The sequence below is a fragment of the Enhydra lutris genome, unplaced genomic scaffold (genome assembly GCF_002288905.1).
Source record: "Enhydra lutris kenyoni isolate GAN:26980312 unplaced genomic scaffold, ASM228890v2 scaffoldscaffold74, whole genome shotgun sequence".
Taxonomy (NCBI): Eukaryota; Metazoa; Chordata; class Mammalia; order Carnivora; family Mustelidae; genus Enhydra; species Enhydra lutris.
Window position 1 is genome coordinate 6,004,834 of NW_019154158.1, and position 27,864 is coordinate 6,032,697.

Consider the following 27,864-nt stretch of genomic DNA (forward strand, 5'->3'; position numbering starts at 1 on the left):
GAGCCTGCTATTAAATAAGGCCTGTAAGAATCTCTGTTATAAAGTAAGGAATCTGGCTAGCAAGATCCTAGACTAAGTGGGTTCTAAGTTATCCTATACATCCCTTTATCTTTACGTGGATTTGACATTCATTTACCCTAATAAGACAGGGTCCCTGTGAAATTTCCAAAGAAGAGTTCTGTTTTTCCTCAGGGTTAAAAGTCCTTGACCTTTAGCCCCCCATCCTTCCTAATTTTGTTGTAAGATAGAACACTCAAGGACTGTAGCTGAGACCTCATAACTGCATATGTGACTAATCCAAGGAAACTGGTGCAGCCCACTGGGTGAAAAGAACAAAACCATACCAAGGGCAAACAGAGGAGGACTGCTAGCTCTGGATCTGAGCCACTAGAGGGCTCTGGTACTGTGTGGAATGCCTCCTCTTTGCAGTCTCCTAAGGAAGTCCTCAAAGTAAGAGGTGGTCCTAAGACCATCAGCTATATGGTAGATCTGATGCCAGATTATTCTGTCCTGAGACTCCTGCTACAACTGACCTTCTGAAAAAGTCTATAAATAGCCAAGGGAGTGGGTACTAGGTCCTGGCTTGTAGAATGTGCTACTATAGTTAGCAGGGACACTATGTCCAAGAGGCCTTCTTGCACCTTTATTCCCCTGAGGAAGGAACCCATGACTTTCTTCTACTCTGGTATATCCACATCATTCCCCCAAGACAGTATAAAAAAGCTAAATTCATACTGTCACATTTAATTTATTGAAATTTTATAAAAACTCAGCCAAGTAGAAGAAAAAGATACAATCCAAGAGTACAATTCTCTTCAGTGCTTTTTTTCTCCTTGCCCCTGGGCACTGATGTTAAGAAAGACCCTCACTCTCCACTAACCAGGCAGCATGGAAATATTCTTAAAGTGAGGTCATATGGATTTCAAACTGGGGCCAGATCTCAGGCAATTCCTGAGGCATCTCAGGCAGGCAACAGTTATCGACCACTCAATACCTCTGTCAGAGGAAAAAGCTCAGTTTATTCATTCCCTAGAAAGTTGCTATCCTCCCCTGGTCAGATACTAAGACACTTTGACAGGGTCCAGAGACAACCAACTGTCCTGATTATAATTCATTGTAGGTAGGCTGCAGACATCAGGCATATGGGGCTCTCAAGATGAGCCTGACCATATCCTAGGCATGTCTCCTTTCCATAACCTCCTGCCTTTCTGCCCCAGCATTTCCAGCCAGCTTATAACCCAACTTCTGGGGAAGTGAGAGGGAGAACATCAGTATGAACAAAGACTCTTCCCTTAGATTGGAGCAGGAGCCAAATGAAATAAATAAGAGAATTGGTTGGGAGGGAAAGTAGAGGAGAGGCCAGGGAACAATCCTGCCTCAAGTCTGGTGCACCTCATGGAACATCAGTTCACGGGGGATGGCTGTTTCTGGACCAAACTTGGTAGCTGCCCGACGCTCAAAGGCAGCGACATTCTGCTTGACAACCTCGTCAAAAAACATGGTAGCCAGCTGGGAGTGCAGCAGAGAACGAAATTCAAAGGAAATCTGGAATAGGTAAGAGACAGACAGAAACTACTCAGGACCATGTTGGATAGTTCCTGGCCAAACACAAGGATACTTACTATTCAGTGTGTTTTCTTTCCCTCCCCCTCCAGTTCCTTAGATCCCTTCAAACGCCCTTACTTAGAACTGAGCAGAGTACAAGTCTGATACAATCTCAGACCTGTAGAAAGTGTCATTGACTTGGGAAATGCTAAGTGCTAGCTATACTTAATAACTTTCATAGTACCTCTGCTCAACTCTCACAAACCAGTTGTAGTGCTATGCCACACAGCCTCTTGACTCACCGAAAAGTCCACAGTGCAAGTTCGGGGATAGGCAGGAATACCAGGGCTGAATCGCCAAATGGTCTCTAAGTGGTTAAAGAGCTTGGCATCAGTGCAAACAGCCTAGAAGAGGGCAGTCAGGTAAATAATATTACAGTGGGATAAAAGCTATAGTAGGTAGAGGAGGGTATAAGAAAGAAATGTTTTCTTTCCCTTCTAATGTTTTTTTAGAAGAGTATTTGACACATGGAGATACAATCATTACAAAGAAGGCCAAAATAGCCCTTACATGTAAAAACGCTAGAGAACACAAAAACTTTGCTAATTAATCCTTCCCAGAGCCTCACCTTGACCATGTGAGGTTTGACCATGGAAACAGCAGAGGTATAACGTTCCACAATAGGTGGAAAGCCAACCTCTAACTGGGCCTTCAGGTGACCTTTACGGCTAGATACCACCAAGGACTTCTTACACCAGGGCACAAACTCACGATACTCCTGGACATTGGACACCACTTCAAACATCTCCTGCATTGAGTACCTAATGAAAGGAATCAGAGAGAGGCCAAGGGACTGTCAGCTGGGTCAGGTTCCTCCTTGCCCTAATTGCCCTCCCCCTACCCATGCCTTTGCCCACCAACCATTCACCTTCAAGAACTAGAGATCCCAAAAAAGCCTGGATGAATGACTTCCCAAAAACAAACATGGAAATTTCCATGATGTTAAAATTATGTTTTGCAGTTCACAGAATGCTTTTGTATTTATTATCTATTTTGATCCTAACAGGGATCATTTAGGGGGAACAGAGGCTATCAATTTTACTGGTGATCACACAAGAACTCAGAACCTAGCTCCACAACTTTCCAAAAATGTAGTCCTAAGTAAATTACCTGTGCCTCTGTTTTCTCATCCCTAAATCAGAGTATAATAGTACCTGATTCATAGGTCTTTTGAGAGGATCAAATGAGAAAACCTACCTAAAACATTTGAGTAGCCTAACTCTAGCAGTAGCAAGTGCTCAGTAAGTGTTAGTATTATATCCTGCCCACAAATACATTTAAAAGGTCGGCAGAGAAATAATACTCTGTTGTCTTATATTGTACAAATCTAATCCCGTTTCACTTAATGCATATGCAGGGCAACCAAGAAGAGGGAAATTAAGGTTGGAAGGCTGGCAGAGAAGGATAAAGGATCAGTAATAATAGCTTGGGAGAGAGATGGCCAGGGATCAATCTTGCCCACTATTGCTACCCTTACATTTTAGCTTGGATTTAATCATTTGTTTGGGGAGGAAGGGAATATGGAAGAATGCTGGACAGGGGAGGATGCTCACCCCATGATCCTACGCTCAGAGTAAGCTTTTCGCTTGTTGGTGAAGGGGGCAGCAAAGCCCATGAAGGAGCGCGTGGGAGGTAAGCTAACCTCGGCCCCCAAGACCTGGGCAGCCCGGGGCAAGAAAAGGCTGCAAGACATCAGAAATCTACGGACAAAAGGAAAGGAGAGAGGAGGTCAAGATTCTTTGTATTCTTCAACCATTCCGAGGGGGAAGGGGAAAGGGGGTGGGGGTACATCCCAGAGGAAGGTCATACGAACAAACACAAGCATAAACACAAGCGTTTTCCCCAGCACCTGCTGCAGCCCGACAGGCTCCCTTGCCAGGCAGTCACGAGTGCGAAAGGTCGAGGGCGGTTGAGGACAGTGCCGGGGGAGGAGACGGGGAAAAGTGGGGTGCATGAGAAGCGTAGTTGCCTTGGAGTGTGGGCTACGATACTGTTAAAAGCTAGGACTCAGAAAGTATCCCAGTCTCTGGGGCCTTGCCAAACCGGGCGTTGCCAAGGCGCCCGCGAGGGGCACGTAGTGATTGGGCACCCATCCCGGGTACTTCCCCTGCGAATCACTTGCAAAAGCATTCCCCAAAGCTCTACATGAGACCCATAGGTAAGATCGCTGCCGCCCCACGCCGCGCCCGCACCCCAGGGTTGCAAGCCTCCGCGGTGGAACTTGGGGCCCCTGGGCGACCCCCTTGCCAGCCGCGCAGACGCTCGCACCTCCCTCTCACCTCATTGGTCGCGGCGGTCGCGGAGGGCCCGGGGGCGGAGCCGGGCGCGTGCCCGGGCGGAGCGTGAAGCCGCAGCAACGCTGGGCCGCCGCGCGCGTCCCGGCTGGGAGCCGCCGCGCCCCCGCGGAGGCCATGCGCGGGACCGAACCTCCCTTGCCCTCTGGGCTCTGACCCCCGCTGCGCCCTCCTCACTCTGGAGGAAAAGAGGCAGGAAGCCGCCGCCGGGCGGGCTCAGGGTCCCCGAGAACAGGAGCGCCTCGGGGCTGCAGCTCCTCTCGCCCTGCTCCCGCCCGGGCGGCGGGGTAGCCTAGAACTGAAGCCGCGACCGCTGCTCCCACAGCTCCCAGTACCCCCACGTCACGCCGTTGCCATGGCTCGGAACCGGGAGAGGGAGGAAGGAAGGGGACAACGCGGCCTTTCGGGAGATGTAGTTTCACACCTCTAGCGAGAAAGGGCGCAGGAGTGAGTGTATGAGAGGCTGCAGAGATGGCCAGGAGGAACGGAGTCGCCTGGCAAACTACTTGGCGAGTCTGTGGTCACGGAATTGATACATAAGCAGCACAGAGGCGACTTCGTGGGCGCGTCATCGTCAGACATCTGTTGATCTTCTGATCTCTTTTAGAGTCATTATTATTTTTTTTAAGATTTTATTTATTTATTTATTTATTTATTTCACAGACAGAGATTACAAGTAGGCAGAGAGGCAGGCAGGGAGAGGAGGAAGCAGCCTCCCTGCTGAGCACACAGCCCCATGCGGGGCTCCATCCCATGACCCTGGGATCATGACCTGAGCCGAAGGCAGAGGCTTTAACCCACTGAGCCACCCAGGCGCCCCTAGAGCCATTATTATATTCTTCCTCGTTTATGAGTAGAATTCTGTTAATCTTTGTAGCCGCTATAGTGCCTGGTACTATGCTGTACATCTTTGTGAAAGGAAATTAATCTTCTGAACTCTGGGCTAAGGTTTTGCATAATTTTTTCTTTTGATATTGATAGAAAGAAGAGGGGGAGGGGAAGAACAAGACTTAATTTTAGGGGAGAAAACCCTCTTTGCCTGGAAGTGTGCACCTGAAGGGTGCGACCTCAGGGCGGGAACCCAGGCAAAGAAATATCACTGTACTGCTTTCCATCCTGATACAAGTAGGGAAAACAATGCTCCTGATAAAAGTGGGAAAAACAAAAGGAAAATAAAAAGAGGGAGATTGGATCTAGATGGGTACAAAAGTAATTGAAATTCCCCACACATTTTAAGAATGGCGCTGCCTAAGGCGCCTGGGTGATTCTGTTGGTAAAGGGTCTGCCCTGATCTTAGGTCATGATCCCAGGGTCCTGGGATAGAGACCCTCCAGGAGTCAGACTACCTGCTGAGCAGGGAGTGTGCTTCTCCCTCTACCCCTGTGTGTGATCTCTCTCTGTCTCTCAAGTAAATAAATAAAATCTTATTTTTTAAAAAAGATTTTATTTATTTATTTATTTTTCAGAGAGAGAGAAAGAGAGAGCACGCACAAGCAGGCAGAGGTGGAGAGAGAAGCAGGCTCCCTGCGGAGCAAGGAACCTGATGTGGGACTTAATCCCAGGACCCTGGGATCATGACCTGAGCTGAAGATAGCAGCTTAACCGACTGAGACAACCAGGCATCCTGAAAATCTTATTTTTTAAAAGACTTTATTTTTATTTTATTCATGAGAAACAGAGGCCGAGGGAGAAGCAGCCTCCCTGAGGCTGGCCGCTGAGCGGGGAGCCTGATGGATCCCCCTAGGACTCCATCCTAGGACCCTGGGATCATGACCTGAGTCCAAGGCAGACATCTAACTGACTAGGCCACCCAGGCTTGCCAAACAAATAAAATATTTTTTTTTAAGATTTTATTTGACAGGGGCGCCTGGGTGGCTCAGTGGGTTAAAGCCTCTGCCTTCAGCTCAGGTCATGGTCCCAGGGTCCTGGTATTGAGCCCCGCATCGGGCTCTCTGCTTAGCAGGGAGCCTGCCTCACCCCCTTCTCTGCCTGCCTCTCTGCCTACTTGTGATCTATCAAATAAATAAATAAATAAAAAGATTTTATTTGACAGAGATCACAAGTAGGCAGAGAGACAGGCAGAGACAGGGGAGGAGGCAGGCTCCTGGCTGAGCAGAGAGCCCGATGTGGGGCTTGATCCCAGAACCCTGGGACCATGACCTGAGCCAAAGGCAGAGGCTTTAACCCACTGAGCCACCCAGGTTCCCCTAAACAAATAAAATCTTTAAAAAAAAAAAGAAAGAAAGAAAGAAAAGAAAAGAATGGTGGTGCTTGGTTATGAACCCTTCCTCTGTTTTTGTTCTAAATCTTTGGTCACATTTCCACACTCAGGAAAGTTTTGTCTGAGTAATGTGTGGAAAGGGGAAGAAGGATGAAGTAATTAAAGACTATGTCTCATTTGGGGTCTGATGTGGAAGAGAAACAGCTTCTCTAGAAACAGGGGCCTGGAAACAGAAATCCTCCATCTCCCCACTAATGAGATTGGCATTAATTTTGGGATTTCCATTGGATATGGATTAACTTTTTTTTTAAGATTTTATTTTTTAGGGGCACCTGGGTGGCTCAGTGGGTTAAAGCCTCTGCCTTCGGCTCGGGTCATGATCCCAGGGTCCTGGGATCGAGCCCCACATCGGGCTCCCTGCTTGGCGGGGAGCCTGCTTCCTCCTCTCTCTCTGCCTGTCTCTCTGCCTGCTTGTGATCTCTGTCTGTCAAATAAAGAAAATCTTTAAAAAAAAAAAAGATTTTATTTTTTAGGGCGCCTGGGTGGCTCAGTGGGTTAGGCCACTGCCTTCGGCTCAGGTCATGATCTCAGGGTCCTGGAATCGAGTCCCGCATCGGGCTCTCTGCTCAGCGGGGAGCCTGCTTCCCTCTCTCTCTCTGCCTGCCTCTCTGTCTACTTGTGATCTCTGTCTGTCAAATAAATAAATAAAATCTTAAAAAAAAAAAGATTTTATTTTTTAGGGATGCCTGGGTGGCTCAGTTGGTTAAGCCTCTGCCTTCTGCTCAGGTTATGATCCAAGGGTTGTGGGATTGAGTCCTACATCAGCCTCCCTGCTCAGCGGGTAGCCTGCTTCTCCCTCTGCCTGCTGCTCCCCTGCTTGTGCTCTCTCTCTCTCTCTCTGACAGATAATTAAAGTATTTTTTTAAAAAATTTTATTTTTTAAAGTAATCTCTACACCCATCCTGGGGCTCGAACTCACAACCCTGAATCCTCTATCAACTGAACCAGTCAGGTGGCCCTGTATTGCTTTTAAATTTTGAGCCTATTTTATTTGAATGTCAAAGACCAAGAACCCTCCCTTGAACTCTGGCTTACATTTAACATTTTTAAGGAAGGTGTTTTATGGAGAACGCTTGGGTGGTTAAGCATCTGCTTCAGAATCAAGTCCTTGCTGGGCTCCTTGCTCAGTTGGGAGACTGCTCCCACCTCTGCCTACCACTCTCCCCTGCTTGTGCTTGCATTCTCTCTCTCTGACAAATAAATAAAATCTTTAAAAAAATTTTTTTAAAAGGAAGGCATTTTAATCCTTATTTTATATTTATATTACATATACGTGAAGCCCCAAATTGGAAAATGATCTTACCACTTTTTCTCTCCTAACGTTTCTTCTTTTTCCCTCAGCACCCCTACCCCCACCACCAGGATACAGTCAGTATCACTTTCCAATTCAAAGATGGTAATCTGGAGCCACTCTCAGATGGGCATGTGACCTTGAGGGACAGATTTACTCTTTCCAGCCTTGCCTTCTTGTCCAGACCCACTCCCTCTGACTAAGGGCTTACACATGTAAGACAGCTGCTTAGAGTGAGGAGAAAGGATCTGGCTGGATAAAAGACAGAAATTAACCGGGATACATGACTGAACTGTGACCTCATTAACACTATGCCTTAACCGAGTTAACTGCTGCAGAATCCCCAAGGTACAATAGGCCTGCCGAGCCAATTTGCTTGTTGTCCCCCTACTAATTAGATTAGCTAATTACTGCCATTTAAACTTTCCTAGTTCATTCCTCGTACTTGAACAACCAATTTCCTTCCATTTCCCTGTCACTCTACATCAATAACTTCCTTCAGGTACTAACCCAAAATACATCTGCTCGAGGAAGACCGTCTTTCAACTGAACCCATCCCTGAAAATTACACCAAACACATGATGCCATGTAAAATAGCATGTATCCTATATTCCCTAGTTGTTTCGTATGTATATGTATGCTCTTCGAAGTTCCACAAAAATAGACACTATTACTTCTAAGTTTCTACTTCCAAGCCAGTTAGTATAGTGCTGTACTATGCATTCTATCATGGTTGAGTCCTCAATCAGCATTTGTTAAAAAAATGAAAACTGAGGCTTAAAAATAGGCAGATATGTGCCTAGAGTTACTCAAATGTGAATTCAGTAGTTGAATCATAGGACTGTCTTCATAGAAGGGCTTTGCAACTACTCCCAGCCTAAATACCACTCCCACCACCCCACACCTATGCCTCTCCCTGAACCTTGGAAGTATCTGTGTTACCTACATTATATCCCTTTTTTCCCCTACTGAGAAATCCTCTTTCTGTGCTCTGAATAATATTAAAAATAACTCTTTAGCTCTTCCTTCTTCTTCCAGCTGCCCAAAGTACCCGGCTGGTAACCTCGCTTGTTCACCTCTACTCCCACACCAGAACCAGGCACGTGACCTCAGCTCAACCCCTGACTCCAATTCCTCAGGTTACCAAGAGCTATTTCAAGCAATGAAGGCCATGTAGTCCGCTCCTCCCCATCCTCTGGGTCATATCCTAGCTCAGCCCTTCCTGGAAGGTCCAGTAGTCAAGTCAACATGTCCCAACACCCATATCCATCTGATCCCCAGCTTCCTTCAGTTTCTACTTCTTCAGCCTCATCTTTCTCCTCCTCATCAAATGTTAAGTGTCTGTTCCTGCTCTGTTAAAGCTACAAAGAATAATGTATACGCTTGCCTTTGGAGAGCTCAAAATCCTTTTTTCATAGAAAACAAAACAAAAAAACCCAAAGTAATGCACAGTCCTGTGTTGGAAGACTGGCTAAGGAGTTTAAAATCCATTCTGAAATGTTGGACACTTGTATGTCAAACATGTAAGGTGAGGGGCGCCTGGGTGGCTCAGTCGTTTGAGTGTCTGCCTTCAGCTCAGGTCGTGATTCCAGAGTCCTGGGATCGAGCCCTGCCTGCTCAGCAGGCAGCCTGCCTCTTCCTCTCTCACGCCCCCCACTTGTGTTCCTTCTCCCGCTGGGTCTCTCTCTGTCAAATAAATAAATAAAATCTTTAAAAAAACAAAAAACATATAAGGTGAAATGAACCACAAAGGTATGCAGTTTAAACCTGACCGCTACAGGGTGCCTGGGTGGCTCAGTCTATTGGACATCTGCCTTCAGGCCGGGTCGTGGTTCTACAGTCCTGGGATTGAGCCCTGCATTGGGCTCCCTGCTTAGTGGAGAGCCTGCCTCTCTCTCTTCCTCTGCTGCTTCCCAGGCTTGTGTGCGCTCCCTCCCTGCCAAGTAAATAAAATCTTTGAAAAAATAAATAAATAAACCTGACTGCTACAGTGTAAACTAAATATTTAAGGGTTAAGGATGCCTAACAAAAGGAAAAGAACTTGTTAACCAGGGAAGACTCCTGGGAAAAGGTTAAGTTTTGAGTAATATTGTAAATTTTATTTTCAATATGGTAAAAGTTCAAAAATTATTAAAGATATGTAGTGATGGGTATTTTCCCCTCTCATTCCTCATTCCCTGTTCCCCCGTTTATCAAGATACCAAAGGCAACAAAGGGCAAAGATTGTTAGAGAGCAAAGAAGAGCTTTTATTATATCTGTACCTTGATAGGGGGCCAACTTGCTATACTTCTTCCTAAATGTGTTCCCTCTTAGAACACTCTTAGTGAGTTGCTGAGCTCTAAGGACCCTGGATCACCTTTTATAAACTCCAGCAATTTTTCAATATCCAGTTTTCTTCCCTCTTCCTTTTCTGGGCTGGGACGACCTCCATCTAGATCTTGCCTGATTGGCTGCTCTCTGGCCTCACCAATGGAGGAGGGAAAGCACCCCACCCTTTTCTGGGGAGAAGCCATTGAGCCTCTTAAAGTGTAGCCATCCTACCACCTTAACCTGGCCATGAAGTAATTAGGAATTCGGGAAGTGCCCCTTCTGTCGGCTTTGGAGGCCTTCTTCAGCTGCCAGCTGTCCCAGCCTCTCTGTGGGGATTTTCTGCAGCTGGAGAATCCTTTTTGGGATTTCTCTCAGCAGTTTGATCACTTTCGCTATTTCCTGTCTACCCAACTCTTGTCACCGCCAGTGGAGATACACGCCTTCCTTCTCTCTGGGGCTATTGCCATAATCAACCCCCGGGTCTCCACGCCCCTGTTTCCCCAAGTGTGTGGCGGATTTGGGGGTATGTAATCGCAGACGGGAGGAATTAGTTCCCGCGGAGGCATTGTGGTGGGCTGGGTGGTGGGAGGCCCCACGGGGCCAAAGCCCGCGTTGACGCTTGGGTCTTGTGAGAAACCCGCCGAGCCTCCAGACTGGAGCAGAGAGCACGGCGCAGCGGGCTTGGGGAGCCGGGGAACCAGCGCTCGAGGTGGGGGGCGTCGGGGCCGTTCCCGGCGCCAGGGCAGGGTGGAGGGCTGCAGGCCGGGGGCCGCCTGCGCGGCTAGCGCCCCGCGGCCCGGCCCAGGACGGCCGCCAGGGAGCGCTGCGGGCTCCCGCTCGCCCGCCCCCCCGGTAGGCGGGGCCGCGCTCTCCCCGCAGCCGCCGCCGCAGCCGCCGCCTGGGCCGCCCCGTGTACCCGGTGGAGCCGCTGCCGCCGCCGCCGGGAGCTCGATGCGGACGGAGCCCGGGCCGGGCCATGGGGATCCTCAGCATCACGGACCAGGTCAGCCCTCCTGTTCTTGCCCGCTTCCTCCTTCCAGGGTCCGGCGCCGCCGCCACGCGAGCCCGGGGATGTGCGGCCTAGGCTGGGCCCGAGCCCGGGGCTCCCGCTGCTCCCGCCCCGCCCCACGCCGTGCTCCCCTCAACCGAACCGGTGTCCTTGGGGGCCTGGCGACCGGCCAACATGCCGCGGGAGTGTCCTTTGCAGCCAGGACCCCAGAGCGGAGCCCCTCCAGCGACGCCCCTCATCAAACCAGGTGTTCCCCCCCGCCCCCCACCGCTGGTTCCGTTCCGGCCCGCTTTCTCTGAACGCCGGTTCTTCCTGCAGCCGCCCCTGGTCCAGGCCATCTTTAGCCGAGATGTGGAGGAAGTGCGTTCCCTCCTCTCGCAGAAGGAGAACATCAATGTACTGGTGAGTTGGGATCAGGGAGGATGGGGAGCCAGTAATCTGGGCCCTGGTGTTCTGGACCCCTCCCAACCAGTGGGGCGGCTCCGTGGCTCCTTGGCTCGGAAGAAGCCGCAGCTCTTTCTACCCAGGGATGGGCGCCTGTTCTACGTTTGGAGATAGAGAGCGGGTCAGGCTTGAAGCGTAGACCAGTGGAGCTTAGGATACCCAGAAACGGTGTTCTCTTCTGAACCATCAGTATCTGCAGCGCCCCCGCCCCTCCTGGAAGAAGGAGACTGCCTTACAGCCCCTTGGCCCTGACCCCCTGACTCCCTGACTCCACCCTCCCTAGGTGCTTGTTTTGACCTAGGATAGGGATTTAGGAGCCTGCAGAACCTAGGGGAAGAGGTGGGGAAAGGCCTGGAGCTCTAAGACTTGGGTTGGGGTCCTTGATAGTTCACTCTCCTGCACAGCTCTTTTCTGCCTTCCTAGGACCAAGAGAGGCGGACCCCATTGCATGCTGCTGCCTACGTAGGCGATGTCCCCATCCTCCAGTTGCTACTGATGTCAGGTGAAAGTGGGGAGCTGGAAGGTGTGGCACCTAGGGAGGGGACCTGAGGGAAGAGCCTCCCCCCCGCCCATCCAAGAATTGTTCTCTGGTACTTGTTCTGGGAGAGGCTTCATCTCTATCCATATTCCTTAGCCTGATTACTGGCTTCCTTCCCTACTTGCTGTCCACTTCCCACCAAAAGAGGAAATTATATCCCCACAGGTGCTAATGTCAATGCTAAGGACACACTGTGGCTGACCCCTCTTCATCGTGCTGCTGCTTCCCGAAATGAGGTATTGGCCTCCTCTGCCCTTTCACCCTTTCAGAGAGGATGAGTTGGTTAAAGGTAGAAGTTAAGGATCTGAGAGCCTCAACTGTCTGCTTACAAGCTGGTCTACCCCTAGGTCAGGAGACTAGACCTTGGCCCCTCCTTCCTACCCCTAGAACTGGCTGGTAAGGGGGGCTGAGTGTTGCCAGCTGATGTGACGTCAGGGGAGAGCTTAACACTGGGCTGGCAGACTGCAGGGGGCCCTGCTGCCAGGCCTGAGTGACTCATCCTTCCCTGGGGGGCCACCTTGGAGTCTGATACCCCTCTGGGCACTGAGATTTCTTACCTTGTGATGGAGGGATTGAGGGTAGTGATCTGTTGCATCCCTGCCCCTCAAGCAGCATGAAAGTTGACAGCACAGAGGTCAAATGTGCCTCATCAATTGGGTCCAGCAACCCTGAAGAGAAAGGGTGGGGTGGGGGGGGGGGGGGTAAGGAGATCTCTACCTTGGTTCCATGGTCAGTTCCCTGGCTCCAACTACCAGGGGAGAGACTAAGACCAAAGGGAATGGGGGACCAATGGGAATGCGGTGGGTTGTGATTAGGAGGGACCCTTTAGCCTGAGGTAAAGAATCTGTTTGCTTACTGAGGTAACAGAAATGATTTTGGTGCCCGTGGAAGGACTGAAGGAGGGTATTTGGGGCAAGGTAGCAGGAGCGTGTATTTTTTCTAGTGAAAAGTAATGAGGGATTGGGATTCTCTATATATGTGGATTTGCTTGGTCGTAGCTATATGTGTGGATGAAGATTTTCAGGGTCTGGGTTAGGGAGTGATACCAGGCGGTTTGAGGAAGAGGAGGGGACTTCAGCAAGGTCGGGAAGATTTTAAACTCTCAGAAGATCCAGAAGATGGGGGATTCCTGGGTGGTTCAGTGGGTTAAAGCCTCTGCCTTTGGCTCAGGTCATGATCCCAGGGTTCTGGGATCAGGCCCCGCATCTGGCTGTCTGCTCAGCAGGGAGCCTCTTCCTCCCCTCTCTCTCTCTGCCTGCCTCTTCGCCTACTTGTGATCTCTGTCAAATAAATAAATAAAATCTTAAAAAAAAAAAAAAAAGATCCAGAAGATGGGAAGTAGAGGTTGAGAGGCTACGTATGTTGGAAAAATGAGAAGAGACTCTGTGCTGGGGGATGGGGATTACGGGGGCATTCCACGGGGCCACATGTGCCATGCTGATCTGTTCTTCCCTCCATTTGTTTTACCTTCTACTTCCCCTCTCTCTTCTCTCCTATCCCCTGCTCCTTTACAGAAGGTGCTGGGACTGCTGCTGGCACATTCAGCAGATGTGAATGCCCGGGACAAGCTGTGGCAAACACCACTGCATGTGGCTGCTGCCAACCGGGCCACGAAGTGTGCTGAGGCTCTGGCACCCCTGTTGAGTAGCCTCAACGTGGCCGACAGGAGTGGGCGCAGTGCCCTGCACCATGCAGTGCATAGTGGGCATCTGGAGGTAAGGACTGCTCCAATCCATACCCAGCTGAGCCCCATCCCATCCTGTCCTGGCCCTTCCCTTCCCTTCCCACCCCAATTACCTTCCTCTGCTTCTGGGCCATCAGGTCTGGGGAACAGCAGCCTGGATAGACACTTGGGCTCGAGCACCAAATGAATGGTTGGATTAGATTGAAATTCTTGACTTGGACTTAAGTCCAAGGTAAACTCTCTAAAGTTGGATGGAAAATGTTTATATACATGCCTCTTTCAGAAGTGAGTGTCCCTGTTTTTCGAAATGTCTTAGAAGATTTTTCAAAAGAATTTAAGAACCGGCAGATCATAGGAAGAGACTCCCTCAAATTTCCCTCAAACTTCCAAATCTGTATGGGATCTCCTTCTTAGTATCTGCTTCCTCTGTTCCCTTTAGTTCTCCAGATTGTTCTGTTCAAGAACAAAGACATTTGGCTGCCTCAGCCTTTTCAGGAACTGAGGCTTCTGCCCTTAGGTACATTGAAAGCATGAACTTGGCTCTGAACAGGTGTCTTTCATATCCTCATACAGACGGTGAACCTGCTCCTGAACAAGGGAGCCAGCCTGAATGTCTGTGACAAAAAGGAGCGGCAGCCTCTGCACTGGGCAGCTTTTCTGGGTGAGAAAGGGTTCATGGAAAGAGGAGGAATTTGACATTTAGGATTTCTAAGGCAGGGGTGGGGATTGCAGCCTTTGGAGAGAGGCACTTGGGGTCTTAGTTCACCCTCCACACCCTTGAGAGCTTCCTCTTTCTTCCTAGGGCATTTGGAGGTCCTAAAACTGCTGGTGGCACGGGGAGCGGACCTCGGCTGCAAGGACCGCAAGGGCTATGGGCTGCTCCACACAGCTGCGGCCAGTGGCCAGATTGAAGTGGTGAAGTACCTGCTCCGGATGGGGGCTGAGGTCAGGGTGCTGAGCCCGGGAGGCTGGGTGCTAAGGGCAGGGAGTTGGGCGTCGGGGTCTGTGTGTAGAGACGTAAGGTGCTGGGATTGTTGGAGCTATTGGGGGAGGTCAGCAGGATACGGTGAAACGTGGTGAATAGCGCTTGCTGTAAGGAATAGGCTCGGTCTATTGAGTCAGGACCCTGAGGTGTCTTGGGCAGTTGTTGGAATTCTGGGGTTCTCTAGGCTATCTGTGCTGGCTTCCATTTTATTTAAATTGATACTTCCCTGTGCCCTTATCTGCACCCCTGGAAATCCAGATCGACGAGCCCAACGCTTTTGGAAACACAGCTTTGCACATCGCCTGCTACCTGGGCCAGGATGCTGTGGCCATTGAGCTGGTGAATGCAGGAGCCAATGTCAACCAGCCGAATGACAAGGGCTTCACGCCACTGCACGTGGCTGCAGTCTCCACCAATGGCGCTCTCTGCTTGGAGCTGTTGGTCAATAATGGGGCTGATGTCAACTACCAGGTGCCTGAAGGGATGACGCCACAGCCTGGCTCTGGGAGTGCTGGGAGAGGAATCTGGCTCTGGGGGTCCTGACCATATCTTCCCTTCTGGATAACTCTGGGGAATCGTCACTTGCCTCCTAGGTTGATCAGACCTTGCCAGGAGAGTATGGGCTGAGCAGATGTCCACAAGACTAGTCCATCCTCAGAGATGTGTCCTTTTGAAAGGGGAATGGGGCCTTCTCAGTGCCTTGTGCTGAAAACAAAAAAATTGCCATATTTTCACAGAGCAAGGAAGGGAAAAGTCCTCTGCACATGGCTGCCATCCATGGTCGTTTTACCCGCTCCCAGATCCTCATCCAGAATGGTATGAACTTGGGAGACTTTGTGCTCTCTTCTCCCACTTTCCCAGAGAACTCATCCCTAGAAACCCGTTTGTTTCCTCATTCCACCTCCCACACCCCCTTCCAGCCAGGATGAGCACCTGGAGCTCTGAGCAAGGTACCTGTGGAAATGGCCCTGGTCTGCCTGCCCCTAAGGCTTACAAACAAGCTAACACCTGTGGAAGGCTTGGCCTGGGATATGGCATGAACCAAGCACTCACGTGGTAGCTAGGTAGTGTGAGTGGTCTGGAGCCTAAGGTCAGCCTGAGTTTGTGTGCTTCCCCTCTCAGGCAGCGAGATTGATTGTGCCGACAAATTTGGGAACACGCCATTGCACGTGGCTGCTCGCTATGGACACGAGCTGCTCATCAGCACCCTCATGACCAATGGCGCGGATACCGCCCGGTGAGTTGGGGTCCTTTGGATCTGTACAGGCTTCTCACGTCAAACATGGAGGCACAAAGAAGCTTGCCAAAAGGAAGCTTGCTGAACCCCACCATCTCCTGGGCTAGTGGGAGGGGGCCTACAGAAAGGAGGTCTATAACCAGTCTCTCCTGGACCTAAGGACCGAGTCCCTCAACTTCTCCCCAGGCGCGGCATTCACGACATGTTCCCTCTGCACTTAGCTGTTCTCTTTGGATTCTCTGACTGTTGTCGTAAGCTTCTTTCCTCAGGTATGTGCTGACTGGTTGGGGGGTTGGGCAGGTGTGTAGGTGGGTGCAGGCCTCTCCCTCTGGTCAGGGCCCTCAGATGGGATCCATGGCTGTTCCGGCCCTGCAGGTCAGCTGTATAGCATTGTATCTTCACTCAGCAATGAGCACGTGCTTTCAGCTGGTTTTGACATCAATACGCCTGACAACCTTGGCCGCACCTGTCTTCATGCTGCTGCTTCTGGAGGGTGAGTTCTCTTTTGTCTCCCAGGCACTGAGATCTGGGCAAGGGTGTGGGCCCTTCTCTGCTGCCCAAATGTCTCCCCATCACAGTGCGAGCAGCCACAGCAGAAAGGACTGTCTGTGGCACCATCCTTCCTCAGCCTCTCCTTGTGCCTGTGGCTTCTCTCTGAGCCTCTCGCTCTCTTAACCCTCATCCTCTTTCCTTTTAGGAACGTTGAATGTCTTAATTTGCTGTTGAGCAGTGGAGCTGACTTGAGGAGGAGAGACAAATTTGGAAGGTGTGTCGATACGCAGCAGTAGATGTGGGGAATGTCAGCTAAGAGAGACAGACGATGGAGGGAGTGGTAGGGGCTTGGAGACTAAGTGGGGAGAGTACTACAGAGCAGCTCCAGGCTGCTCCTCTGGTTGCCTTTGGGTCTGCCCTCGGCTCTTTCACCCACCCTCCTTGCCTTCTCCACAGGACCCCACTGCACTATGCAGCCGCCAACGGCAGCTACCAGTGTGCAGTCACGCTGGTGACGGCTGGCGCGGGCGTCAATGAGGCCGACTGTAAAGGCTGCTCTCCGCTCCACTATGCCGCTGCCTCTGACACCTACCGGAGGTGAGAGTCCCACTTTGGCCTTCTCAGCTCCACTCACCTCCCTGAGCCTCCCCTGACTTCACTGTCTGTACCCCAGAGCGGAACCTCACTCATCTTCCAGCCACGATGCTGAAGAGGACGAGCCACTGAAGGAGTCCCGCAGGAAGGAGGCCTTCTTGTGAGTAGTTGAGCAGAGCCCCTGGATGAGCTGTCCCAGCGGCGTCGGCTCTGGCCCTGCCGCACTCCCACCCACTCCGGATCCTGCCACCTCACTTCCGCTGCTGGCAGTTGGCCCGCCTGCAGTACGTTGGGTGCACTCTGAGCCCAGTCCTAGACTAAGTATTGTGGGTACAAACCAAAGTAGGAGACCTAGTTCCTTCCCTCAGGGAATGGATGGCCTTCCTGAGAGAATCAGATGAGCTAAACACACCAAATCACTTATCTATTCCGGAAGAATTGAGGATTTACTTATTAGGTACTAAGAACTGTGATAGATACAAGGATAAAAGATGAATTACTCTTGGGGTGCCTGGGTGGTTCAGTCAGTTAAGCATCCGACTCTTCATTTTGGCTCAGGTCAGGATCTCAAGGTTATGAGATCGAGCCCCACGTCAGACTCTGAGCTGGGCTTGGAGCCTGCTTGAGAATCTCTCTCTCCCTCTCCCACTGCTCCTTCCTGCATCTTACTCTCCAAAACAAACAAACAAAAAATCCTCAAATTTCTGCCCTTTGAAAACGAATAAGCTGTTGGGAAATAAAAATGAAAGGGCATTTACACATTCTAATGTTAGATATTAACAATAGGGAGAATAGTGCAGTGCATGTGGAAACTCTAGACTATCTTCACAGTCTTTCCGTAAATCTACGAGTGTTCTGAAAGGAAAGGGTTGTTTTTCTTTAAAGAAGAATACTTCAATCCAAAAAACTCAACTGTGCAACTTTTGACAACTTAACTTCTCCGTGCCTCAATTTCCTTAACCATGGTAGGAATAAGAATAGGACCATGAGAGCATGATGCAGACTAAGCGATTTCATACACTTGAAGTGCTTAGAACAGTGCTTGACATGTAGTAAATGCTGATTATTATTATTTCTGCTAGTACTTCTAAGCTGACCCTCTAAGAAGGGTGCCAAGGGAGCACAGAGGAAGAGGCACCTCACTGGGAAGGTTGGGGAAGGCCTCACAGAGGGTAGGAGGCAAGGAGCAAGCTTGGGATGGGTAGGACTTCTTCAGAGAGGTTGGAAGGAGAAGGCATTCCAGACAGGAGGTCAGTGTGTGTGGAGGTGGGTGGAAGGTGTTGGTAACTAATAACTATGCTCTAGGTTCTCCAGGAGAGCGTTCCAGGGATAAAGGAAGGCACCGAAGCCAGAGTAGGGCTGATGTGAAAGAGGTGGTGGGTCTGGAGCCAGGGTCGAATGGGCAGGAGTTGGCCTCCGTGGAGCAGAGGACGGGTGTTGGGCAGCTGGGCCTGGAGGGGCTCCCTTGCCCCTCTCCTCTGCACTTTGCACAACTGGGCCCTCCCCTGCTGGGCCTGTCCCTGCCTCACAGTGTGCCCCTGTCCCCCAGCTGTCTGGAGTTCTTACTGGATAACGGTGCAGACCCCTCCCTGCGGGACAGGCAGGGCTACACAGCTGTGCACTATGCAGCCGCCTACGGCAACAGACAGAACCTCGAACTGGTATGTGCGGGATCTGGTGAGGGGCAGAGGAGAGGGGCAGGGCACGCCATCACCCTTGTGTTTGTGAATTCTGAAACTGAGGGATGGTTGACTCAGATGTGGTCTCTAGCACCAGGGGCTTCGGGGGTGACTGTGGGGGTGGAGGGATAACATCTTAGAAATTCAAGAACCTCTGCCCCTACTTTCCTGTCCATTGCAGCTCTTAGAAATGTCCTTTAACTGCCTGGAGGATGTGGAGAGCACCATTCCAGTCAGCCCTTTGCACTTAGCTGTGAGTCCGCAGTCCTTTCCCCCTGCCTTCCTTGTCCCTCCCTGCCCCAGACCCACACACAGGCATGAGCACTTGGGAATCTGTCCTAGCTTCTGCCTTCTTGTGGGGATGTGGCAAACAGGCAGTGGTCTGGGGAGGGCTGGGTGTGGTACAAGTCGAGAGTCTGAGGGGCCCGAGCTCGTGGGGAGGACTGCTGCCTGGAGTTTCCCCATGGGGCCCAAGAGAAGAGTGGGGACAGTGTCCCGAGCTGTATCCATCGGTTACCTGCACCCCCCGCCCCGCCCCACCCAGGCCTACAACGGTCACTGTGAAGCCCTGAAGACACTGGCCGAGACGCTGGTGAATCTGGATGTAAGGGACCACAAGGGCCGGACCGCGCTCTTCCTGGCCACCGAGCGGGGCTCCACCGAGTGTGTGGAGGTACTTACGGCCCACGGCGCCTCCGCACTCATCAGGGAGCGCAGACGCAAGTGGACGCCCCTGCATGCTGCTGGTGAGGACACCCTTCAGGCACTTCCCTCCCCTTGCTGGAGGGCAGGGAGACGGGTCCCAGACCCTTCCTGAACGGGCTTAGGGTTGGGAGTGGAGCAGGGCAAGGAGAATGGAAACTTCAAGTTCTGATTCGTGGCTTCCTGTTCCCCTAAGACTTTGGCCTGCCTCTCCAGGTCTTCCCTTAATCTCCACCCTTGAGTCCTTTCTGCTCAACCTGGCTGCCTCTTTCCCCTTGACTGTGCCTTGACCCAGACCCTTTTCTCCTAGCTGCCTCTGGCCACACTGACTCCCTGCACTTGCTGATCGACAGTGGGGAACGAGCTGACATCACAGATGTCATGGATGCCTATGGACAGTGAGTGTGGGCCAGGGGCAGGGTGCGGCTTTTTGTGTCCCTGCGGGCCCTCACCTTTCTCCTGCCCCCTCTGTAGAACCCCACTGATGCTGGCCATCATGAATGGCCATGTGGATTGTGTCCATCTGCTGCTAGAGAAAGGATCCACGGCTGATGCTGCTGACCTCCGGGGCCGCACCGCCCTCCACCGTGGGGTGAGTGACCTCCTGGGTGGGGCTGCTCACTGACAGGCCTGGACTTGGGAACACAGGACCCATCAGCAGTAGGACTGCAGACTGTCTAGCAGGTGGGCCAGTATTTTGTGCCCAGAGTCTTAATTGGGCCTTACTGTGTTTGCTCCAGGAGGAGTACCTGACATCCGTAGCGGGTCTCCCCGATTCCCTTGCTTTGTTATCTCATACAGCCACATGCTCGCTACCCAGTCCCTGCCCCAGGAACCCCAGCCCTGGTCCTGGGCCCCTGGCTAATGATGCCACCATCTCAGGCCTTCTCCACCATCAGTTGGCCTAGAGCTGTCTCCTCCTCAACCCAGGGGATGCTTCGATCCCTTCATCCTCCAACACTGCCATTTGTCCCCTACTCCAGAGTGCCAGAATTAACTCTTACCCTTCTGCTTGTCTGTTGGCATAGAGAAGAGGGAGGCAGGAGATGCTGACACCTAACATTTAGAGTTGGCGCAAAGACAACAATGGGCACCCTGGAAGTGGTTCTCATTCCGGGGCGAGCTCTGGAGACTGGCTATGAGGCAGGGAATGGCCCTGTGCCCTCCCTCACACCGTTACGTCGCCCACAGGCAGTGACCGGCTGTGAGGACTGCCTGGCCGCCCTGCTGGACCATGACGCGTTTGTGCTGTGCCGAGACTTCAAGGGCCGCACCCCCATTCACCTGGCCTCAGCCTGCGGCCACACCGCCGTGCTGCGGACGCTGCTGCAGGCTGCCCTTTCCACAGACCCCCTGGATGCTGGCGTGGATTACAGTGGATACTCGCCCATGCACTGGGCCTCCTACACTGGTGCGGGCCTGCGGCCTTGGCGGGTGCGGGAGTCGGGATGCGGCATGGGGGAGGGCAGAACAGAACAGAGACCGAGGCCCTGTGGAGTTGAGGGAGGGACCCAGGTTAAGCTGCATCTGGAAGTGGGATGTCCCAAGATGGCACCGGACAGAGGTGGTTTTCGTCCCTCTCCACCCTCCACTGTTCTTCCTTTCTCCTGCTCAGGACATGAAGATTGTCTGGAGTTGTTACTTGAACACAGCCCGTTTTCATACCTGGAGGGAAACCCCTTCACTCCTTTGCACTGTGCAGTGTAAGTCCTTTCCTGCACCTCCACCCTGCTCGGGGGTCTGGGACCGGGGCTTAGGACAAGCATTCCATTTTCCTTGTCCTTCCTGCTGACCCTTCCTCCTCCCTCAGAATTAATAACCAGGACAGCACCACAGAGATGCTGCTGGGAGCTCTGGGTGCCAAGATTGTGAACAGCCGAGATGCCAAAGGACGGTGAGTGGTGGAAGGTTTAGAGAAAAGGCTCCATTGCCTCTGGCCTCTTTCTGCTCAGGCGAACAAGCCTTCCCTTTCCTCTCTGCCCTGACACCCCCACTCTCCCGCAGGACCCCTCTTCACGCCGCTGCCTTCGCGGACAACATATCTGGGCTCCGGATGCTCCTGCAGCATCAAGCCGAGGTGAACGCCACTGACCACACCGGCCGCACCGCGCTCATGACGGCGGCCGAGAACGGCCAGACCGCTGCTGTGGGTGTGTAGGGGCTGTGTGTGGGAGGGGGAGCTCTCCTTGTGTTTCTGCAAGATGGGGCAGCCCTGCCTGTGGCATGGCTCAGGAAGCAGGAGGCTTGTCTCTGGGTAGTTCATTCTCTGCAGATGGCATGCAGAGTGGATGCAGATGGGAGGACCAGGAGCCGGGAGGGCTCCTGCTCTGGAGGAAAGGCATCAGTCCTCTGCCCTCTTTCTCTTACAGAATTTCTGCTGTATCGAGGGAAGGCAGACCTTACTGTGCTGGATGAGAACAAGAACACTGCCCTCCACTTGGCTTGTAGCAAGGTATGGCCTTGCTACAGGGATGGCGAGGGCTGTGTAAGGGGCAGGGCTTGACGAGGGGTTGGGGGGCAGTGGGAGGGTCTGCCCACCTCGGGGGCAGACTGGAACAGCCATCAGGATTGTCCAGCCTGCATAGCTCTTTGTCCTCCCGCTACCCAACTCCCGCTCTGCAGCCTGCCTGCTTCCACTCCATCTCTGTTCCTCTCCCTCAGGGCCATGAGAAATGTGCCCTCATGATCCTGGCAGAAACCCAAGACCTTGGCCTTATCAATGCTACCAACAGTGCGCTGCAGATGTGAGTGCCTGGGGAAGGGGGCTCCTGGCTGGGGGAGGCAGGTGGGTGAAGAAAGAGCCACCCGCCTTCCAGGGGCTCTCTGGAACTCCCGGTATTTGTTCAGCACTCAGGATACTCCGGCTGGAAGAGGAAGGGCAGCTTGGTACCCTACTGATTTCTTGCTCCTTTTTCCTTTCTTCCAAGGCCACTCCACATTGCTGCCCGGAACGGTCTTGCTTCTGTGGTGCAGGCCCTGCTGAGTCGTGGGGCCACAGTGCTGGCTGTGGATGAAGAAGGTGGGTGGGGTCCCGAGTCCCCCACCTCTCCCGAGTTTGGGGTCAGGGACACTCTTCAGGAGGTGACTTCTTTTTTTTTTTTTTTTTTTTTTTTAAGAAGACACATTTTTTTTTTTTTAAGATTTTATTTATTTGACAGAGATCACAAGTAGGCAGACAGGCAGGCAGAGAGAGAGGGGGAAGCAGGCTCCCTGCTGAGCAGAGAGCCCGATGTGGGGCTCGATCCCAGGACCCTGAGATCATGACCTGAGCTGAAGGCAGAGGCTTTAACCCACTGAGCCACCCAGGCGCCCCGTCAGGAGGTGACTTCTTAACCGTAACTTATAAACTGGGGTGTCTTTTTTCCTCCAGGGGAACTCTTCAGAGCAGGGACACAATACCAATACACTAGAGTCTCTGAGGGCAGTCTGACAGAACTAGGCAGACCCAGCACTGTCCTCAGGAAGACCTCCCACACACCTCAGCCTCCCAGCCTTGTGTCCCCTGTGCTCTACCCTTTACCCCCCACTTTGACAGTCTGCCTGTCAGCCCCCCTGAGCCCTCATTGGCCTTAAATTCTGATGGTTCTGGGTGCTTGCCTGCCTTGGCTCCCCTCCACAGATGAGAGCAGGAGAGCTCAGGGCCTGGGGGAAGATGGGTGGGGCTCTGGGGCTGCAGGACCCCAGGCCTCAGTTCTCCCCTTCTGCCCTGCAGGTCACACCCCAGCGCTGGCCTGTGCCCCCAACAAAGATGTGGCAGACTGCCTGGCCTTGATCCTCTCCACCATGAAGCCTTTCCCACCCAAGGACGCCGTCAGTCCTTTCAGCTTCAGCCTGCTCAAGAACTGCGGCATCGCAGCAGCCAAGACGGTGGGTGGCTGCGGCGCCCTGCCCCACGGGGCCTCCTGCCCCTACAGCCAGGAGCGGCATGGCGCCATTGGCTTAGACGGCTGCTACTCGGAGTAGCCCCCCTTCGGTGTCCCTCCCCCTGCCGGTGGCTTGATATCTTATTCTATTTATTTAGAAAAAGTCTATACATTTAGGGCACTTTAAAGGAGAACACGACTGGGTGGGGGGGACAGAACGGGGGAGAAGAAGCACTGGGGAGCAGCTGCTCACCCCTTTGCCACACCATCCTGGCCTGGCAGGGGTCTGGGACCTACAGGGAGCACCCCAGGCCCTTGGCACCCCCAGGGCAACCCCTTCTGCCAAGTGTCCCCAAATGATTGCTAAATGCCTGGCTACCCTCTCTTTTACCCCCATCTCTCGGTTTCCCCTTTCTGCTGCCAACTCCCCCTTCCCTTCCCTCTGTCTCTCCTCTCTGGGTCCCCCTGCCCCTACTGCCAGGCAGATCCCTCCTCCTCTTCCATACCCATCACTGCCTCCCTGCTCGGCTGGCCCCTCCACCCCCGCAGCAGTGAGAAGCCTTAATTTCTGGTACTGTGTGAGCACTCTGGGGGTGTCCCCCTCCCCCTTCAGGGGCAGCTAGTGGATGAGGGGGGAGGGTATTTAGCACTGGGGCCTGGAGCTTTTCCCCCACTTCTGTACCCTGTCACCCCTAAAATTCAAATGCAAAACACTTGAAGCAGCAACTACTGTACCTGGGCCCCAATCCTGCACTCTCCCCTGGCTCCTCATATGCAAATCAAGGGCTGGCTCTGCCCCCACGGCCTGCTCCTCCCTGACTCCCTGCCTCGCTGGCCTGGCCCCTAACCACGCACTTTAACCTTGCTTCTTTCTTTTCACTTCTTTTGGGAGGGCAGAGCCTGTGGCCATTCCCGCCCTGGCTCCCCCTCCCTTGACTTTGAGGCTTGTCATGAATTTTTAAGTAAACATTTTATCCTTTAGGGGAAGAAACAAATTAATTTCCTGCCCATTTCAAAACCACAGCCCTAGTATGTCCTGTGTGTTTCAGGCATGTGTTTGCATGTGTGGGGAGGGAAGGACCGTGTTCTTCCTCCTGTGCCCCCCAAACCCCAGAGTTCCTCTGTGCCCCCACCTTCCGTTATGTCCAAGAGTACCCACCGCCCCCAGTCACTCCTGATCTGAAGCCAAAGATGGTGGGAGGGGCAGGGCAGACTAGGGACCGTGGCGACTCGGGACCGGCTTCCCCTCTAATGTGAGGATGAAGCTCTGATCTAGGGAGCGATAAATACCCGCTGAGGCTTGGTCCCTGCCCTCCCGGCCTCGGGGAGAGATGGGATTGAGCGAGGGGCCGCACTGAGAAGATTCCCAAAAGTCGCACCCCAAAAGCCAAACTGGGCCGGAGTGAGGAGGGGGCAGTTTTCTCTCTAAATGTAGCATTGAATTTGGCCCTGGTCCCTTCCAACGCCTTGTCCATCCATCTCCCAGCTAAGCCTCCTGGACAGTTGGACCCACTCCCACAGCCCAGTGTTCCCTTCCTCACACTCAATACCTCAGCCAGGGGCCAAGACACAGAACTTGAATAGAGGTCATGCCCCCTCCACTCCCACAGTGCACCCTTGCCCAGTTTGGCTGCCATCAGTATTGTCCCCTGAGAACTGGACAGGCTTCGTTTACACAGTACAGGGTCCCCCCCCCCCCGCCCCACCGCCGCCCGGGGGATCCCTCAGTTTCCTTCCCCCACCCACGCTTGCTTTGTTCACAACCACACCCACTTTTCAGTCGTGTCCCCTGCAAGTCTTGCTGCCCTTGCCAAGGGGGTCCTGAGGGGAGAGGGGGGCATCCCAGGGACCCCTCCCTCCCTAACAGATACCCTTAACCATACCTCATGCTGGTTCCCTGAAGCCTGGGGTGTTTGTCCAAGTCCTTATTCTTTTTGTCATGGTCTCTATTCCCTCTTTCTGTGTCTTGCTTCCCCCAAACCTCAGTTCCTAAACCATTTCAAAGCTTCCAAATGACCATTATTGGTGAGAAGGATTGTGCAGCTTTTAGTTTTTAGTTTTGTTTTCAAAGCCAAAGGGCCTTGCGATGCCCCTCTTGCCCACCTCCCTTTCACACCCTGCCCTCCCCAATATGACAATCAATGTGACCTCTCTTAAGGGCTGCAGCCCCCCACCCCCAACCCTGCTGGTTCTGCAAAACTTGCCCCTAACTTCAACTCTCTCCTCAAATCTTCCCATTCCACCCCCTCCCTCTCATTTTGGTGCTGGGAATTAGGTGACGGGGGGTAGGGGGGGCAGGGGGTGGGCAGAGAGATGGGTCCTCCAGAGAAGACTCTCGGGGTATCAGTGGGGAATCAGTCGTGTTCTCCTTTATCAATGTTTGGCGACGACAGGAAGAATCTGAGTATTTATCAGGAGCCCCATTGTTTTGCTAGATGAGATTTCTGGCTGCTTCCTCTCCCCCCCCTGCCCCTTCAGCATACCGTCAGCAGTGCTGGGGCAGGTCATGGGGAGTCCCCTGCCTCTCCTCGTGTGGCTGTGAGGAGGCGTGGAGGATGAGCAGCCCCCTCTCCTTATGCCAAAGGAAATCCCACACCCCACCCCGGGCTCCCCAGCCCCTAGTGTTTTTTGAAGTGTTTTGACCATTCTCATGGCCACTGCATATTTATTTTAATGTTAAGATTTTTTTTTTTAAACCTCTTTGACTTAAACGGGTGTGGAGAAGTAAAACAGGCAGAATGCCCCCCAATCTTAAGGGGGTAGGGTGGGGAGGAAACACCTCCTTCCCTTCGCCCTCCCTCTTCCCTCCCCCTCTCCCCACCGCAGCTCTAAAGCACTTGCTTCAAGTAATAAGCACTTTTGAGAAAAGGCCTATTTTAAGTGAGGACCCTGGGAGCAGCCCCAGGTCCCAGCAAAGGAGACAGAGCGAGGGCTACATAGGAGACAGGGAAACAGGCTTGTGAATCAGAGGGCGAGTTGAAAAGAGCCAGTTTTTAGTTTCTGATTTTTGGGGAGATGTTTCTGATTGGGCGGTGGCTTTGGTAGGGTTGTGTACTATCCTTCAGAAAAACAAATGGCACAAACTGTGGGTCCCAGGATGGGCCAACAGACCCGGGTCACTGCCACTGTCCAACTGAGACTGACGGGCCACCTCCCCCGCCGTGGCCCCCTGAGCCATAGGACTGCTGAAAACCACTGAATGTACAGCCCAGGTTGGGGTGGGGAGCAGCCCCTGGGGGAGGGGGCTTCTCCTTCTGTTTGGTGCTGTGGGGGGTGGGAGAGATGAGATGAGGGACTGCCACCCCACTTAGACATGTGTTTCTTGGGGTGGAGGGGCTGAGGAGGGCCTACCTCCCTCTCCAACCCCAGCATGGCCCCTCTTCCTTCCTCATCCCTATCCGTTTTGACTGTAAGTCCAGCTCACCTTTGCCTTCAATATGTAACCAAAGGAAAACTCAATACTGTTTCCACCGCTGTCTGCCCACCCGAGCACCTTCTTACTCCCCGAACCTAGAAGGGGAGGAGAGGCTGGGGCGGGGTAGGGGGGCGTGGGGCCAGAGTGAATGGTTCTGCAGCTGTACCCCCGGAAGCCTCCGCTGGGGTCTTGGAAGGGGCCCCGCAAGCTGAGGGCAGGGCCTGGCTGGTGGGCCTGGGAGCAGGCCTGCTCTATCTCTGTGCACAGGAGTGTTTCTTCTTCTGAATGACTCCAGTGACTGCGCTCCAGCAGGGAGGCCCCTTCCTCCTTCCCTCTCCGCCATTCCTCCCCCTCTCCCCACACCCCGTGTTCATCCCCACCTCCCTTCCCACCGCAAAGGAAAATAGCCTTACAGACCCTAGCCCAGAAGCCCTCCTGCTGGGGCAAACCAGTATAGGGGCCCCATCCCGCCTAGTTTGAACCCTACCTTTTAAGAAGGAGGGATAAGGAGCAAAGCAGCCCCTTCCCCTCTAATTGTGGTGGCTCCAGCCCTCCGTGGCCTTGACCCAGGTTGGGCAAGGGCGGAGGCAAGGAATCTTTGAGGACCAAGCCCAGTGGTCTGGGAAGAGGGAGGTGGAGAGGGAAGGGCCTGAATTGGGGACTCCCTCCTCCCAACCCAACCCTAGAGAAGCGACCAAATCCCAGAGATGGGAGGAAGCTGGGGTGGGGAGGGTCTGTTCTATGAATTACTTGAAGGTACTGACTCTGAGGCTGCTGTTGCCCACTTAGGTGTGAGGGGGACACTGTCACTGCATTTGGGAGGGCAGAGGGTGGCGGGTGACGAGAGCATCTGCCCTTGGCCCTCGCTCGCTCCTGCTAGGCCCTTTCCCTGGGGAGCCTGGCTTTGCCCCCCAGGGAAGACAGGGAGAGCCTTCCCCTCCCATCTCCATCCCTCACTCTGGGCACCCTCTCCAATTGCACTAAAGTAGCTGTTGTGCCAGTCTTATCCCCACACTAGGGTGGGGGGTCTCTGCTTCCAGTCCTTTCTCCCCCGACTGCCTCCGCTCCTGTCCCGGACAATCTCCTTGTTCCCCTGTATTCCTGGATAGCTCAGCTTTGTATGTGTGTGTTTCGGGGGGTGGGGGTGGGTTCCGGCTGGAGTGGGTTTGGTGGGGGGTGGGGGGGGGGGGGGGGGGGGGAGGGGAGGGGAGGGTGCCTGGCAGAGCGGCCCCCAGGGTGGCTCTCTCAAAGCAATACAGTTCCTCCGGCCTGGGGGACGGCAAGACAGGGGAGAGGGTTGGGTTGGGGACCTGGGGGTTCCCTGTGTACAGCTGTGTATATTCAGGGGTGTTCTCTGTCTGGTACCCGCCGTGGGCGTCTCTGTGTGTGTGAACCCCCCTCCCCCGTGCCCTGCATGACCTGTGATGCTGCAGACACCAC

General features: G+C 53.1%; 2 protein-coding genes across 3 annotated transcripts; one reads left to right on the forward strand and one right to left on the reverse strand.

The window, feature by feature from the left end:
- Positions 1-733: 733 nt before the first annotated feature.
- Positions 734-4,018, reverse strand: LOC111160145 (coenzyme Q10A). Of its 2 annotated transcripts, none has more exons than XM_022523006.1 (5): positions 3,885-4,018; positions 3,159-3,305; positions 2,174-2,366; positions 1,848-1,949; positions 734-1,545 (listed from the first exon to the last, which is right to left on the reverse strand). In XM_022523006.1, the coding sequence occupies exons 1-5, from the start codon at positions 4,016-4,018 to the stop codon at positions 1,378-1,380; spliced, it is 744 nt and encodes a 247-aa protein (XP_022378714.1). In that variant the 3' UTR covers positions 734-1,377. The 2 variants fall into 2 exon arrangements, with proteins under 2 accessions (XP_022378714.1, XP_022378715.1); XM_022523007.1 differs by lacking the exon at positions 3,885-4,018 and adding an exon at positions 3,695-3,750 and having other exon boundaries at positions 998-1,545.
- A 6,685-nt stretch (positions 4,019-10,703) lies between these two features.
- Positions 10,704-27,583, forward strand: LOC111160151 (ankyrin repeat domain 52). The gene is made up of 28 exons (XM_022523022.1): positions 10,704-10,785; positions 11,110-11,193; positions 11,659-11,737; positions 11,939-12,009; positions 13,288-13,488; positions 14,031-14,118; positions 14,260-14,402; positions 14,701-14,913; positions 15,180-15,258; positions 15,565-15,679; positions 15,866-15,948; positions 16,055-16,172; positions 16,377-16,445; positions 16,628-16,768; positions 16,845-16,925; positions 18,315-18,426; positions 18,626-18,697; positions 18,989-19,190; positions 19,457-19,544; positions 19,621-19,738; positions 20,338-20,557; positions 20,762-20,849; positions 20,957-21,040; positions 21,151-21,296; positions 21,516-21,598; positions 21,808-21,890; positions 22,074-22,165; positions 22,859-27,583. The coding sequence occupies exons 1-28, from the start codon at positions 10,759-10,761 to the stop codon at positions 23,107-23,109; spliced, it is 3,231 nt and encodes a 1,076-aa protein (XP_022378730.1). The 5' UTR covers positions 10,704-10,758; the 3' UTR covers positions 23,110-27,583.
- Positions 27,584-27,864: the final 281 nt, after the last annotated feature.

Excerpts from the sequence above, each read along its gene's own strand:
- LOC111160151 (XM_022523022.1), top strand. The coding sequence starts at position 10,759 with ATGGGGATCCTCAGCATCACGGACCAG. Across the intron at positions 15,259-15,564 it reads CCAGATCCTCATCCAGAATG|GCAGCGAGATTGATTGTGCC; the intron begins GTATGAACTTGG and ends TTCCCCTCTCAG. Across the intron at positions 21,041-21,150 it reads AGCCGAGATGCCAAAGGACG|GACCCCTCTTCACGCCGCTG; the intron begins GTGAGTGGTGGA and ends ACTCTCCCGCAG.
- LOC111160145 (XM_022523006.1), bottom strand. The coding sequence starts at position 4,018 with ATGGCCTCCGCGGGGGCGCGGCGGCTCCCAGCCGGGACGCGCGCGGCG. Across the intron at positions 2,367-3,158 it reads TCTGAGCGTAGGATCATGGG|GTACTCAATGCAGGAGATGT; the intron begins GTGAGCATCCTC and ends TCCTTTCATTAG. Across the intron at positions 1,950-2,173 it reads TCAAACCTCACATGGTCAAG|GCTGTTTGCACTGATGCCAA; the intron begins GTGAGGCTCTGG and ends GCCCTCTTCTAG.